Raw genomic sequence first — 15,709 nt, 5'->3', positions numbered from 1 at the left:
ACTTCAAAGCACCAGATCACTTTTATGTATGTATCTGAAGTCTCTCTTTGGTCTGCTGTGTTTCATAGTAAAACAAAACTGGGTTTGAAGAGAGGCAAATGTACATTCTTGCAAGAATCACAGATTTACCTGGGCTCGGTATTAACTCCATTTTTCCCTTCTTGTGTTCCAAAGGTCTCAAGATAGTTGATATAGTTCTCTCCTATTTAATTTTGTCCCGAGAACAAGGGGATACAGTAGGCTAGGCTGAATGATTGCTCCAGCTTGGTGATGAAGTGGGATTTGAACCTATACTCCTTAATCTTAGACTCCATACAGACAGGCCAAAATAAAGCCGCTTTAGGTCACTTTGGAGATATGCTGTTTAAATGATACATGTGTCCTAAGAGTCCAGAAGCCACACCAAAGCCGTGCTCCAGTCCTTTGGTACAGCTTCTGGCCTCTTAAGATGCATGTGTCATTTAAACAGCATGCCTCCAAAGTGACCCGAAGCAGCTTTATTTTGGTCTGTTTGTATGGGCCCTTAGTCTGGTATTCTGCTTTAAATATTCACCTGAGAATCTTTATGTGTAAACATTTCCATAACCTTACAGCCCAGATTATATGAAGGAGGGCCTTATTAGAAGCCACCTTTCCCAAAGGCTTAGTGGGATCTTGAAGGGTACAAATCTTGGCTTTACAGGTATGTTAATCAAAAAGATTTTGCTAAGCAGCAGAAAGTAATGATCAAACAAACATTAAAGTGAGTGGGAAACTAGTTACTATTGCTCATGAACAACCTGAGGATAAAAAGTACAGTACTGAATGTGAAAGGTTATGTTAATTATAGAATTTCATTTTTATTTTAGGATACAAAACAATTACCTGGCCTTACAAAGAATTAATCAAGATCTAGAAGACAAACTATACAGAATGGTAAGTATAGGGGGTTATTGTATTGTTATTAAGCAATTTTTTAATAATTCTACAAATATAGCCTTTAGGGATGAAGGGCTGGGTACAATTACTCTAATAGATAAATAAAAAATATAAGATACTCAAGCATGACTAGCATTGATGAGCTTTCCGTTTAAAGTGTGGCAGAACAATGCTAAATATGTTTATGGAGACATACATCTAGCTGAGTTCAATAGGATAGTTAGTATGTTTACAACTGCAGCCTGTGAGTCAGATTTTGTAACTTCTCAAGAATTTTACTATACTGCACAACTCCCCCCCCCCCAACACACACACATACACATTTTACAGTGTGGGTAGGTACCTCCAGCTACTACATAATCTTAAGAATTTGCCTTTTCAGTGGAGGGCAGGGTATGAATTAAGTAAACAAATCTGTGAAATGGGTACAATAATACCCTCTTTATCAGACTGTTTCTTCAACAAATATAAAAACTGTAAAGTATCATGCACTTTTCAAATGGTTCAAGAGTGTAGAAAAATGCTTCTTGGTGTGTGTGTTAATTAACTCCCCCGCTCCTACTAAAATTTATTCTCCTCAATTAGTATTAAAGCATGATCATATTGAGCTGCACAACAGAAATACATCTCCTACTGTGCCATTAAATAGGATCATACAAAATAGTAGGCCCTTCACTATACTGGGCAAGATCCCCAGCTGGTGTGGAGGAGAAGCATTACCATTTTTTTTACAAAGCAACTCTAATTAATACCATCTAAGGATTCCACTAGCTTGCAACATTTCTCTGCTTAGTGCAGGAAATCATCTGCTATCTGGGTGGTAGACCAGATGGATGGTTCTGTGGATCTCACATATTTAGTTTGGGCTGTATTATTTAGCAGTGGAATCCCACAGCTTAGGCAGGCTTGGGCTTTTTATAAAAAAATTCAAAAAATCTTCACGTTTTGGAAACAAGACATATGAAAAAGCTAAAAAATGCTTCCATCAGTAAGAGGCAACCCAGTAATGCTTCAAAATCACACATCTAGCTGATTAACTTGGTTGGTGGAACAATGCCACCTAGTTGTGCTGACACTGCATGAAATGCCTAAAGTTCTGTCTTAACAATGATCATTTGTTTTTAAGAACTTAAAACACAATGCTACGCAGCTTACTCAGAATGTAGAGTCACTACTGCACTAAATTCAGACACTTAGCGTGTCTATACTACACTGTTATTGCAGTTCAATGCTACTCTATCTATCAGAGGTCCATTCTGTGTAAGCCTAGGATTTAGTTTGTTTAGTTACTTATTCACTGCTAGAGAGCACTACTGCATGCATCTGAATACAGCATTAAAGAGAAATCTCTAACATTAAGTGCTTTACTAGATAACAGATCCCAGGTTAGAGTCATGGCAGTTAAAGTGGTTTGAAACTGCTGCAACTAAGTAGTGTATATACACTATCACTTATAAGTAAATATGGGCCCAAACAGACAGACCAAAATAAAGCTGCATTGGGCCACTGTGTTCACATGACGCATTCTTCCTAAAACGCTAGAAGCCATGCTAAAGCCACGCTCCAGTCCTAAGGACTGGAGCGGAGTTTTGGCACGGCTTCTGACCTCTTAGGACAAATGTGTCATGTGAATAGCATACCTACAAAGTGACCCAAAGCAGCTTTAGTTTGGCCTGCCTGTTTGGGCCCTATGTCTTTTAAACAGTTGTTCCCACGGTTTGCTCCCACTTCAATCTGTATATGCCTAAAGTTTCCCACCAATGAGGATTATGTCTTTGTCATTTTAAGCAGTTGTGGATGTAATGTCCAGTCCCTTGGCAGGCACATCATCTTTGCTAAAGCAGGGGAACATCTGGCCTTCCAGAAATTTGGACTACAACTCCCCAAATCTCTAATGTTGGCTTTATTTCTGTGGCTTCGAGAAGCTGAAGCATCTGGACAGTGAACAGGTTACCACTTTTGACCTATGCAGTTTCTAGCTACAACTAGCAGTCTCCCAGGTCAGAAAATTTGTTAGTAATTCTCTGACTGGTGTGGGAGAACCTCTAGGAGCAGCAACAGTCATACCATTAAGAGAATGTCTATTATTAGCTGGTTCATATACTTTTAAAGAGACTTTCTGCTAATGGTAATGATAAGGGTTGAAGACTGCCTTTTAAACCTTTGATCTGAACATGAATGAATGTTCCCAGTGTAACGTTTTATGAAAGTATATTTCTTCTTCGTGGTCTCTGCGAATCATACAAATGGGTTTTACTGCGCCTGCGCAGTGCTGCTCGGAACCTTCTGGAATCACTGGGCAGAGTTAACTCTGCAACATATTGAAACTTTTTGGCGGTAACTCCGCCCACCCGTTATAAGGCCCCTGCCTTCCCGCTCTTTTCCCCAGTTCCTTTTTTCCGCCGCGCTAGCTGCTTCAAGGAACTTTCGCTTGCTTCGCTTGCTGGAATCACTTTCGTTTTTGACTCGGACTGTATCTTGACCATTCTCTGTCTCCCGCCCCTGGTAACTTTGGACCTTCGGACTGTTGACTTCGTTTTCGGATTTCCCTTCGGCTTGACGATTTTGGAGATGCCGGCGCCTTTCAAAAAGTGCGACATCTGCAAGGGCAAGGTGCCCGTTCAGGACCCGCACTCCTCCTGCCTGTTGTGCCTTGGTCCGAACCATGATCCCAAGGCCTGCACGCTCTGCGGATCCCTCTCCACTCAGGCTCGTAAGAACCGTGAGTCCCGGCTCACGTCGGCAATCGCCCTGGGGAAAGTGCAGGAGGGAGGTTCGCGGTCCTCTTCTGTCCCGCCTTTGGCGCCCCCCGCTTCATCGTCCCGGGCAAGTGTCTCCAGCGTGGGATCGGGGAGAGTTGCCGTCTCCAGTGTGGTGTGTGTCCCGGCCGGGACCCCTTCCACCACCTCCGATGTGGCCCGTGGCTCCAAACCGCCCAGCGCCACCGACAGACCCTCCAAGCGCCCCCATAAGTCATCAGGGACTGAGGGTACCGAACGGGCCTCCAAACCGAAGAAGGGATCGGAGGGTTCCCGTTCAAAGGAGGCTACTGAGCTGAAGGTCCATCTGCCCTCGCCTTCGTCCTCCAAGGCCTCCAAGGCGTCCAAGGCACCTCGCCATGCGACACCTAAGGAGCAGACCGAGCCGGTACAAGGGTCGAGATCACCGAGGCCTTCGTCGTCGACAGCGGCTGCTGTCATCCTGGACCTCCCGGACAACCCGTTCTTCCCATCCGACGAGCCCTCCAAGCATGGGAAGAAGAGGCGCCACGACGAGGCCGGTCGCGATCCTGCCCCAAAGAAGGCAAAGTCCTCCAAGGATCGGACCACTACCGACCTACCGGGACCGAAGGAGAAGAAGCGCTCCCCCTCCAAACAGGCTCGCGCCTCCGCTTCATCAGCTCCCCGCGATCAGGGACCGACGCCGCTGGACCAAGGGACCCCGGTACCGGTTACTCCTCTGCCTCCTCCGATCGGGGATTCCACCCGCGGGACGGATGACACAGTGCCTCCTCGCTCCCTCGAGCATCGGTCGCCATCCCACCCGGCAACCGAAGATGAGGACGACTTGCCTCGCGGGCAAGATTTCCCGGACCTCTTCTACGACATGCAGTCGCGCCGCTACTACATGTCGGTCCCGGAGGACAGAGCCTTGAGGGAGTTCACCAAATTGAACCCCCCTCCTGCAGACCGGTCTCACCCGTCCGCATCGGTACCGACCGTGTCGGTCTACGAGAGGTCACCGTCTCCACCCCGCAGACGTGAGAGGTCGCTATCTCCACCCCGTCGACGCTCCCGGTCTTCGGTCGACTTCGCTCCAGCCCGCTCGAGATCCCAGGTCAGAGTGACTGATCCTCTCTCTTCTGACCTGGATTCCGAGGACGAACCGCTGCTACCCTCGGAGGCACCCTCGGACGAGGATGTCCTCTCAGGCTCGGCCTCCCCCCAGAGGATGCACAACCCGGAGCCGTCTTCTCCGTCGGACGATGTCAGGTCCTTCACGGAGCACGTGGTTAAGATGGCGAGGGCTCTCGACATCGAGCTCGCATCCGCAGTCGACGACGCTGAGGATCCGGTTGAGCGTCGGGTGCATGGACGAGTCCCCACTCCGCCGTGCCTGCCTCTCCTTCCCTCGCTTCAGACCATCGTCAAGAGGTCCTGGAACTCCCCGGCCGCCCTATCGGCACCCTCCCGCAAGGTGGAGTCGCTATATAGGGTTGCCCCGGCAAGTTGCCCTTGGTTGGCCGAACACCCTCGGCCGAACTCTGCCATCGTTGAGGGAGCCCAGCACAGCTTCGTTCCGAAGCAGGCCACCTCTCCTGTCGACCGGGAGGCGAAGAAGGTGGACGGACTGGCGAAGAAGGCATACTCGGCGTCTGCACTGGGGGTCAAGGCCGCCAACTACACTGCGTGCATGGGGGCCTACATTCAGACCCTCATGGAACGGATCTCCCCCCTCGTCCCGGACGTCCCAGACGACATCCAGAGGCAGCTGGTGGAGATCAGGGACGAGGCACACTCCATTGGAAGCTGGCTGATCACCACTTCCAGGAATCTGGTGGACTGCTCCGGGAGGGCCATGTCAGCTTCCATGGCTCTACGACGCCACGCCTGGCTGAGAGCCTCCGACCTCAACCCGACGGTCAGAGCTGCCATTGAGGACATGCCGATCGACGGAACCGGCCTCTTCCACGCCGAGACCGACGACCGCCTAAACCGCAAGTTTAGGATGAAGGCGGCGGCGAAGAAACACGGCATGTCCTCGGCACCGGCCTCTCCGTTCCGGAAGCGTCAGCGCCCGTGGCAGCCGCAAGGTCAGTCACAGGGGACCTTCTCCCGGGACCGACAGCCCCAGCAGCAGGGCCCTCAGAGACAGCGCTTCCCCTCGCAGTCTTCCTCCTCCTCTGGCCGTCGCAACTTCCCGCCCCGGTACCGCAAGTCCCGCCGGCAGGACACCGACCAGGGGAAGAAGAGAGCCTGAAGGGACGCAGCGCGCTTCGTCTCCCCTTCACCCCTCTTCTTTTTGGACATCTTGAGGCCCTTTGTTAACACCTGGGCCTCTATAACATCGGACTCGTGGGTTCTCGACATCGTCCGCAGGGGTTATGCCCTCGAGTTCCAAGAGCTCCCTCCAACTGGAGCCTTTATGTCCACTCCCCCCTCGGACACCCTTCTCGACGAAGTGCGCACCTTGCTTGTGAAAGGGGCAATCTCCCCTTTGCCTCCCGACCAGTGTTCTCGGGCCTTTTTCTCCAGGTACTTCACGGTACCGAAGGCGGATGGGGGCATTAGGCCCATCCTGGACTTGAGACAATTGAACCTGTTCCTTGACTACCGTCGCTTCCGAATGGTAACCTTGGCTTCCATTCTACCTCTGCTCCACCAGGGCCTGTGGTTCGCGACCGTCGACCTGAAGGATGCCTACTTCCACATCGGGATCCGACAGTCCCACCGGAGATTCCTCGCCTTCGCTGTCGGCCCCGATTCGTACCACTACAACGTGCTCCCTTTCGGCTTGGCCACGGCTCCACGAGTCTTCACGAAGTGTATGGCACCGGTGGTGGCATACCTTCACCAAAAGGGCTTCATGGTCTTTCCCTACTTAGACGACTGGCTGTTCGCAGCCGAATCCAAAGACGAGCTGCAGGAGGCAGTCTCATTCACCTTGCGCCTGCTGGACTCCCTCGGGCTGGTCGTCAACAGGGAAAAGTCCCACTTTACACCGACCAAGCGGGTCAAATTCATCGGGGCCGTCCTCGACTCCGACAACTGCCTAGCTTTCCTCCCTCCGGACCGGTTTCAGGCCCTGACAGCATCCCTCAGGCCGTGCATCTCCCACAGAAGGGTGAGAGCCAGAGATGTCCAAGTCGCTCTGGGCCACATGGCGTCGACGACATTCGTCACCTCTTGGGCAAGGCTTCGTCTTCGGCCTCTCCAAGCCTGGTTCCTCTCCGTCTTCTCTCCGTTGGAGGACCCGCCTTCAGTGTGGCTCACGGTACCGAGACCGGTGGCCGCTTCCCTCAGATGGTGGTTGGACAGCTCCAACGTCTGCACCGGGATGCCCTTCCATCAGCCCCAGGCACAGCTGACTCTGACAACCGATGCATCCCTGGAGGGATGGGGCGCCCACCTGCTCGACCTGGTCGTCAAGGACAGGTGGTCCGCACAAGACAAGCGCTTCCACATCAACGCCTTGGAGATGCTTGCAGTACAGAAGGCTTTGAGGGCATTCGAGTTTGCTGTCTCGGGGAGAGTGGTCCTCCTGAGGACGGACAACACCACCGTGATGTACTACATCAACAAACAGGGTGGTACCAGATCCAGGACCTTGCTCGACCTCACACTCCGCATTTGGGATTGGTGCATCCAGAGACGCGTTCTCCTCCAAGCGATTCACCTCCCCGGAGAAGACAACGAGCTGGCGGACCGCCTCAGCAGATCTCCGTCGGTGTGCCACGAGTGGAGGCTCCATCCCGAGACGGTCGGCGACCTCTTCGATCGGTGGGGAACCCCCCGGATCGACCTCTTCGCGACCAGCTGGAACAGCCACTGTCCCCAGTTCTGCTCCAGGAAGCGGATGGACGGATCCCTCGGAGACGCATTCGCTTTCCTCTGGACGGGAGAGCTCCTCTACGCCTTCCCTCCGTTCCCTCTGATCATCAGAGTGGTTTCCAAATTGACTACGGACCGCTCGCATGCGATCCTCATCACCCCGTGGTGGCCGAGGCAGCCGTGGTTCGCATCCCTTCTCCACCTCTCCGGGAGATGCTTCCTCCGTCTCGACCCTCGCCCGGACCTGCTTTCGATCCAGGACGGCCGGATTCTCCATCCCGACATCGAGAGCCTGCCGCTGGTGGCCTGGAGGATTCGGCGCTGACTACCTTACCGGAATCGGTAAGGGCGGTGATCCTGGCTGCGAGGAAACCTTCCACCCAGCGTTCCTATGCCCTGAAATGGAGGAGATTTTGCCTCTTCCTGGACCAGAAGGGCTTGTCTCCTACACAGGTGTCCACTCCAGTGGTGCTGGAGTTCCTGATGGCACTTTTGGATGGAGGACTGTCTCTCACTTCCATCAAATGCTACTTGTCTGCCATCTGTGCCAAATACCAGTTCGGGGGGAGGGTTTCTTTTTTCAAAGACCCCTTGGTGAAGGGGTTCCTGAAGGGTTGTGCTAACCTTTATCCTCCGGTATCGGTACCTACGCCGGCTTGGAGCTTGGAGTCGGTATTGTCCGCCCTCCAATCCAAGCCCTTTGAACCGATGGCCACAGCGGACTTGAGACTATTGACTTGGAAAACCGCTTTTCTTGTGGCCATCACCTCTGCCCGCCGTGCGGGTGAACTCTGTGCTTTACGTAGGGACCAACCATTCCTGAGGTTCCACAAGGACAAGGTGGTCCTCCGTACGGACATTACCTTCCTGCCTAAGGTAGTGTCTGCTTTCCACATGTGCCAGGACATTGTATTGCCTACCCTCGCATCCAATCCGACGTCGGATGAGGAGCGGCGCCTGCACTCTCTTGATGTCAGGAGAGCACTTGCCTTTTACCTGGACAGAACTGCTGCCTTCAGTCGGTCCGAGAGACTCTTCCAGTGCTACTCGGTACCAAAGCAGGGGTTGCCTGTTTCTGCGCAGAGGTTGTCCAAATGGGTGGCTGGTACCATCCACCTCTGCTATGAACTGTTAGGCAAACCTCTCCCTGGTAGGGTTCGGTCCCACTCCACGAGGTCAATGGCAGCATCCTCTGCATTTCTGTCAGGGATCCCCCTCGAGGATGTCTGCAAGGCCGCTGTCTGGTCCCAACCTCTAACTTTTATAAAACATTACAGGTTGGACACCAGAGCCATTCGAGACGCAGCTTTCGGGAGGGCTGTGTTGGTTTCAGGGTTGCATTAACTGCACTACTGATGGTTGTGTTTCAGCACTTATGTACATATGTTACTGTGTCAATTTGTTGAATGATAATTTGCACAATTCCATGAATTGGTCTTGCACGACCTCTTGTTCCCCTCTCAGGTTTAGCAATGTTATTGCTATGTTTGGTCTGTGCATCAACAAAAAGACTGACTCCCTTTATGGTTCAAGGTGTTTATTGTAATAAATATGCCTTTGGTTTACCATAGCTATGGTCTCAGGACACTCCCTCCGCCGCATACCTAAGCTTGTCAGTCTAAACCCATTTGTATGATTCGCAGAGACCACGAAGAAGAAGGACAGGTTGCTTACCTGTAACGGTATTTCTTCGAGTGGTCATCTGCGAATACATACAAATCCCACCCGTCCATCCCCTCAGTGTCCTGCTCTCATTTGGCTCTCTTCCTTCGCCTGCTTGGCGGAAAAATTACGGAACTGGGGAAAAGAGCGGGAAGGCAGGGGCCTTATAACGGGTGGGCGGAGTTACCGCCAAAAAGTTTCAATATGTTGCAGAGTTAACTCTGCCCAGTGATTCCAGAAGGTTCCGAGCAGCACTGCGCAGGTGCAGTAAAACCCATTTGTATGTATTCGCAGATGACCACTCGAAGAAATACCGTTACAGGTAAGCAACCTGTCCATTTAAAGATATTTGTCATGTATTGTGCATATAGTACTAGTGATGTTTTGCAAATGTGCTGGCTTTTAAAATCATCCTCATCACTGTTTTAAAATACTATGAAAGTTGCTTTAGCTTTTAGAAAAGATTGTATTTTTCCAAGCTTTCTGCCTGGTTTTTCTTAGTACTAATTCCTTAGAGAATTGTTCTTACCTTGGAATTCATAATGAACAGATGAGATGCTGCAGAAGTTCTGTGTCATTTACAGTGTCTATACTTGTGTTTTGTCTTTGAGGTTTAATAGCATGACATTGAATTAATTACCTTGTCCAGGGGTGTGACAGAATTGTTGTGATGGAAAATCCGTGCAGGACTTTATTATCTATTGTTCTCTGGCATGAATCCTTCCTTCATAAAACAGACAAAATCAATTCTTTTGATTTTTTTTTCTAAGGATTTCTCCTTAAACAGAGAGATCTCAGCTCAAAATGTGTTGGATGATGGAATGGCCAGTTACTAGAAGTGTCAGATACAGCCATTTTGATATATGTGATAGTTAGACTTACTTAGTTGATTGCAGTGGTTCAGAATCCTCGCCTGGAATACTGTGTCTCATTCTGGGCACACCAGTGGAATGTGTCCAGTGAAAGGCAACCAAGATTATCAAAGGTATGGAAACCAAGACTTGTGAGGAATGACTGAGGAAGCTGAATATGTTTCACTTGAACAAGAGAAGACAGGGAGCTGCCTTGATAGCCATCTTTAAATATTTGAAAAGATGCTTGTATTAAGATAGAGCAAGCAAATTTTTTGCTACTCCAGAAACGAATACATGAACCACTGGATTCAAATTACTGTACAAGAAAAGAGATTCTATCTAAACAATAGGATTGACTTCTTTACTGTAAGAGCAGTTAGACAATAGAATCGACTGCCTCAGAGGGTAGTGAATTCTCCTTCTTTGGATAGGCATTTTTCAGGAGTGTTTTAGTGGGTATTCCTGCATGGCAGTGGGTGGTGCGATATGACCCTTGGATCCCCTTCCAAGATTCTATGAAGCCAAGATTCTGTCAGATGATTCAGAATGCCACAACTATGTGATTAACCAAGTCTAGTTGTATAGAACCTGTAACTTTCATGCTAGAACAACTGCACTAGTTAATGGATCATTTTCAGACACCATCCAAAGGGGAACAACTATGACATATAAAAGTCTAAATGGCTAAGAACAAAGATGGGCAACACACCGTTCAATGGCCATATGCAGCTCCCTGAAACAACTATCAAAATGTTGCAGCAAAAGGAAGGGGGGAACTGCATTTTCTCCCTTAAACAAGCCACACAGGTAATCTGTACCTTGTTTTAAATCAGAATCCTACTCCCAGAAACCTACAGATTAAGTGCCTTATTTTAAAGCAAGAAATTATACAGCTCTGTGGATGTTGTTGAGAGACCAAGCATGGTGTAGTATCTGAGCACTGGACTATGACGGAGAACAGGTTTTTAATTCCCTTTTGGCCATGGAAACTCCCTGGGTGACCTTCAGCAAGTCACACACTCTCAGCCACAAAAGAGGACAAAAGCAAACCCCCTCTGAACAAATCTTGCCAAGAAAACAGTGTGATAGGTTCCCCTTAGGGTTGCCATATGTTGGACACAACTTGAAAGCACACAGCATAGATGTTGCTAAACTACAGCTCCCAACATATCTCATTATGGCTGTGTTGGATAAAGCAATTGGGAGTTGCTGTCCTACAACATGTGGTGAGTCATAGAATTCCTGCCCTGTTATAAATAAACGTTGTCCCACCAAATTTGGCAGCAAGGTAAGAAAACAGGTGTAATGAAAGCAGCTAGGGCTGTGCTCCCTCACCTGTGAAGTTGTTTTCACAAGGTTACTTGAAAGACCATCTTCTCCAGCACCAACCTGCCTAGTGTTCAGACATTTAGAAGCACCTGGAGAGGCCAACATTTGTCATATCTATGGTGAAAATTCATGAAAGGGCTCTTTTAAACCAAGGAATGTCCTTTAAAGTTGATTCATTTTCACCACTAATCTGTATTTCAACCTGTAACTTGATTTGACTACTCTTCTTATATGCTCTAAATTGATTGTTAGACAGTGCTATATTGCATATTATGTTTCTTTTAAGGAGTGGAAGCTCCTGTTGTTAACAATCTTTGGAAAACCTGTGATGACCATTATATGGAAGGTCAAGTATGCTGTTCTTGTTGGAGTATTTGATTCAGACTAGAGAGACATGGATCAAGGATATTTACTACACAGTGTTTTTAACCCACAGTTAGACCCAAGAAAAAGCAGTTTTGGCGATACTTATCAGACCCATAACTGCTGCATCCCTTTTATCTGACAGGAACAACCCATCAATGACCTTGACAGCCACATGGTGTCAAGTGGGGCCCTAATGGTGCAGTGGTTAAATGCTGGTTCTGCAGCCACTCATTCACATGCCATAAGGTTGTGAGTTCAATTCCAGCCAGGGGCTCCAAGGTGGACTCAGCCTGGTATCCTTCCGAGGTCACGAAAATGAGTACCCAGCTTGTCAGGGCCAGTTAGTTTACACGTTGTAAACCACTTAGGGAGTGCTTCAGTACACTGATAAGCTATATAGAAATGTAATTGCTATTGCTAAGTGTCTCCTCCTCTCCGCATCCCTCTTCCCCTCCCTATTCTCAATCAACTTGGTTGCCTGTATTTTTTTTTCTGTTTCTTTTGTGTGTGTTTTAAATTTCAGTTGCAATAGCAGAACTCTGGAATTGCATGAAAAAATTAAAATATACATATTAAAAAAATAAGATAACTGAAAGGCATGCTGGGTAGGGCTTTGGGCAGGGATGTCTGGCTAAGGGGGAGTTGGGAAGAGAGTACAATGGTGGCGGCAGCCACAGTTGCACGATTGTGAATTCATGTGATAATGGCTGCTCTGAAACCAGTATGTTTCCCATTTTTAAAAAAAACTGACATGATTGCTGGGAAAACGGGACTCATGTGGTAATCTTTCAAGACCTCAACTCAGCCATAAAGCTCACTAGGTGACTTTGGGCTACCCAGTAGGCCTCCAACTCACCTACCTCACAATTTTGTTGAAAGGATAAAAAAGACCTTGTATGCTGCCTTGAGCTTCTTGAAAGAAAGGTAAGATGTCAGTTTAGCAAATAATAGTATATAAATGATATTGTAAGAACATAGATTACTACTGGGTAAGAGCAACAGCCTATCACAAAGTGGTCAACCAATTACCTATAGGAAGCTACAAAGCATATCAGCACCCTTTATCTCACATTCCCCAACTTTCCAGCCGTTATGCTGCTACAGTCTTTTAAGAAGGGAATCTAGAACCTGTCCCATTAAGAGCTAGGCATTTCAGTGTTTCCCTGCAACTTACTGACTGTATCCGAATGTCATCAGAAAATACAAAGTGAGAATCACGAAATCTTAAAGACAGTGAGCCTATTAGACTAAGCTGACTCTAAACTTACCTTGTCCTTTGAGCTACAGTTTCTCTGTAGAGTGTATATTTAGGCCATTCCCATTTAACTTTCACAGGGCATACTTTAAAAAAAAGTGATTCTCAGAAAAAGAAATAAGAGAGATGTTTTAAATCATTCCAATGGCTAAAGTCATCTTCAAAGTCAACATCCTTCACAATGGAACAAAAATGGATGAGGTTTGCCAAGTTAATACTGCAAAGAGTCTGGCCAGCTTTTCTCTTGTGTGTGAAACTACCATTCAAATTCCGAAAAAGACAAAGATCTTAAACAGGACCTGATGCTCCAGAATGATGCTCAGAGCTACTGAGGCTGGGTGCGGGGCTGTCCCTATGATTAGGTAGAGTGAGGCAGTTGCCTCAGAGGGCACATAGTGGGGGTCATCAGCAAGATATTGGAGGGCAGAGAGGTATGCCATAGCTGCCCTCTCTCCATAACATATATGACTATTTCAGCTATAGTGAAAAATGCTGTCCTATAGAAGAAAATTTCAACCACCAATCCAAGCAGTTTTTCTTCATAGAATGGGAGAGAGAGATGAGAATATCTTTGGTCAGTCCAAGCAAGTGTAAATTGGTTCCTCCCTGTTTCCCCCAGCAGCTGGCCTCCAAGGTTTGGAGATAGCAAGAAAGTCAGATCCAGGTTTACTAACAAGGAGAACAATCTTTATTTGAGAAAACTTTCAGCACATACAGGCATTGGCACCCCCAGCTGTGCTGCCACTCGATGCAGGAGAGCCTGCCAAAGGGCAGTGGTGGCCAAAGGGTGTGCTCAGTCCTCTCCTTTGTCATGGCGGTGGAGGTCTTCTCATGAGAAAGCCTTTGGCACTGCCGCAAACTGGGAGGGCCTGACCAGGTGTCACCCCTCTTCTGGGATGTCACCTGGTGGAGGTTTGACCCCACACCCCCTAATGACACCACTACATACAGGCATTTCCCACAATAATGAGGATCAAACAACCAGATGTCCTATAGGTAACAATCACCCTGCCTGAACACCATTAATGTGATACGGAGTACAGTTTATAGCAAACTTGTTTACAGGTGTAAAAGAGATCTGAAATCTGTACAATCTTGTATCTAAACTTTCTGAGGCATGGACCTTTCCCAGGCATAGTATTTTCTTAAGTATTTCCAGTAAGCAGAAGTCATTGCCTCCCCAAACTTTCCTGGGCACATATCCTGAAATGTAAACTTAAAGTTCCCAGGTGTTGGTATAAAAAGCTGAGTATTTAATTATCTGCTAGCTATCTTTTAACCATATAACAGCTAAAGGAAGAAAATGCTTAGCACTACAATGCCCATTTCAAAGTTTAAAGCAGCCACTACAAGTCTCATGCTAAAGCAACCATATATTTTGTCTATTAGGGTATGCACTAAAAACCATCCATAGGTGTCTAGCTAAGATTACCATCATCCTTGCCCACCAATGGCAACAGAGGTGCTCTCGGGAAGCTCAGAAGCTGAACACCACAGAGTCCAGCATTCTTTCTTCAGCCCACAGTGAACAGAGATATTGCTTCTGGAAGCATTGTATAATGCTTCCCAAACTTTGGTGTTTTAGACTATAACTTCCAGAGGCCCCAGCCAACTTGGCTAACAGTCAGGAATTCTTAGAGCTGAAGTCCAAAACTTCTAGAGGACAAAGTTTGGGAATAAGTGCTCTTTGGTGTGATAGCTAGCATATCTACCATCTGAGAAGCCAGATATGCATTGCCTCTGAAAATCGATCTTGTATATACGCTGCCTCAGAGCATGGTAGAGTCTCCTTTGGAGTTTTTAAATAGGGATTGGATGGCTATCTGTTGGGGATGCTTTGATTTTATATCCCTGCATGGCAGGGAGTTGGACCTGATGGCCTTTGAGGTCTCTTCCAACTCTATGATTCTATATCTGTGCCATGGCTAATAACTGTGCCAAGACTTAACCTCAATGAAGTTATCAAATTGAAGCTGCCACATTTTAAGATACAGGTTCAGTCTCCCTCCCTGCAAGCCTGAGATGGCAAGACCCCACTATAAATGAATTTCAAGTTTACATTTAGATCTCATCTCCAATATATCTCATTACATACATGCAAAAATTCCAAAATCTAAAACAAACTGAAATCCAGAACACTGAAGCATTTTGGATAAGAGACTCAACCTGTAATTAGAAATGTGGAGGGGAGGAAATCTGTCATTTTCAGTTCCTCCTGCATTTGAATATTTTAAGGCTTAAGCTCATTTTGTGAGGTTTTGGTAAGAATTTATTAACAATCACAAATGTCTTCTGAAAGGAAAGAACTTAACATGTATATCTCAGTTATGAAGTAGTTGTGTTCCCAGGCATTATTTCTTTAAAATAAAATTTGGTGCCAGAGGCAGAAATAATGTGGAAAGAATATAGTTAGGTTCCTACATCACAGCAAACAGGAACAGTTTAATATGTTTCAGCAAGCATTTTATTGAAAAATAAACAATATGCCCATGTGAAAGGGGTCAAATGGCCCTTGCTTAAGTACAGTGGACCCTTGTTATACGCTGGGGTTTGGTTCCAAGATCCCCCGTGTATAACAAAATCCGTGTGTGCTCAAGTCCCATTAACTATAATGACATAGCAAAATGGCATCCCTTATTAAAAAAAAGGGAAAATCAAGGTAAATTTATACTTTTTTGGAACATTTTCAAACCGTGTATGCTTGAATCCGTGTATAAGAAGGGCCGACTGTAAACAAAGACATTTTGCACCTTTCACTTGAAGGCTTCTTCCAA

At 47.4% G+C, this 15,709-nt stretch overlaps 1 protein-coding gene across 7 annotated transcripts in view; it reads left to right on the top strand.

Annotated features, from left to right (window-relative positions):
* Nucleotides 1-15,709, top strand: part of BEGAIN (brain enriched guanylate kinase associated) — a 286,481-nt gene that overhangs the window by 180,042 nt on the left and 90,730 nt on the right. For all 7 annotated transcript variants that reach the window (XM_089522538.1, XM_089522540.1, XM_089522537.1 and 4 more), the window contains one exon: nt 849-915. In XM_089522538.1, coding sequence (XP_089378664.1) covers nt 849-915 — 67 coding nt within the window. The remainder of the gene's footprint in view (nt 1-848; nt 916-15,709) is intronic.

This window comes from Sceloporus occidentalis, unplaced genomic scaffold, assembly GCF_023333645.1.
Source record: "Sceloporus occidentalis isolate IW3139 unplaced genomic scaffold, rSceOcc1.0.p SCAF_4, whole genome shotgun sequence".
Lineage (NCBI taxonomy): Eukaryota > Metazoa > Chordata > Lepidosauria > Squamata > Phrynosomatidae > Sceloporus > Sceloporus occidentalis.
This window is presented reverse-complemented; position numbering and strand designations above follow the sequence as displayed.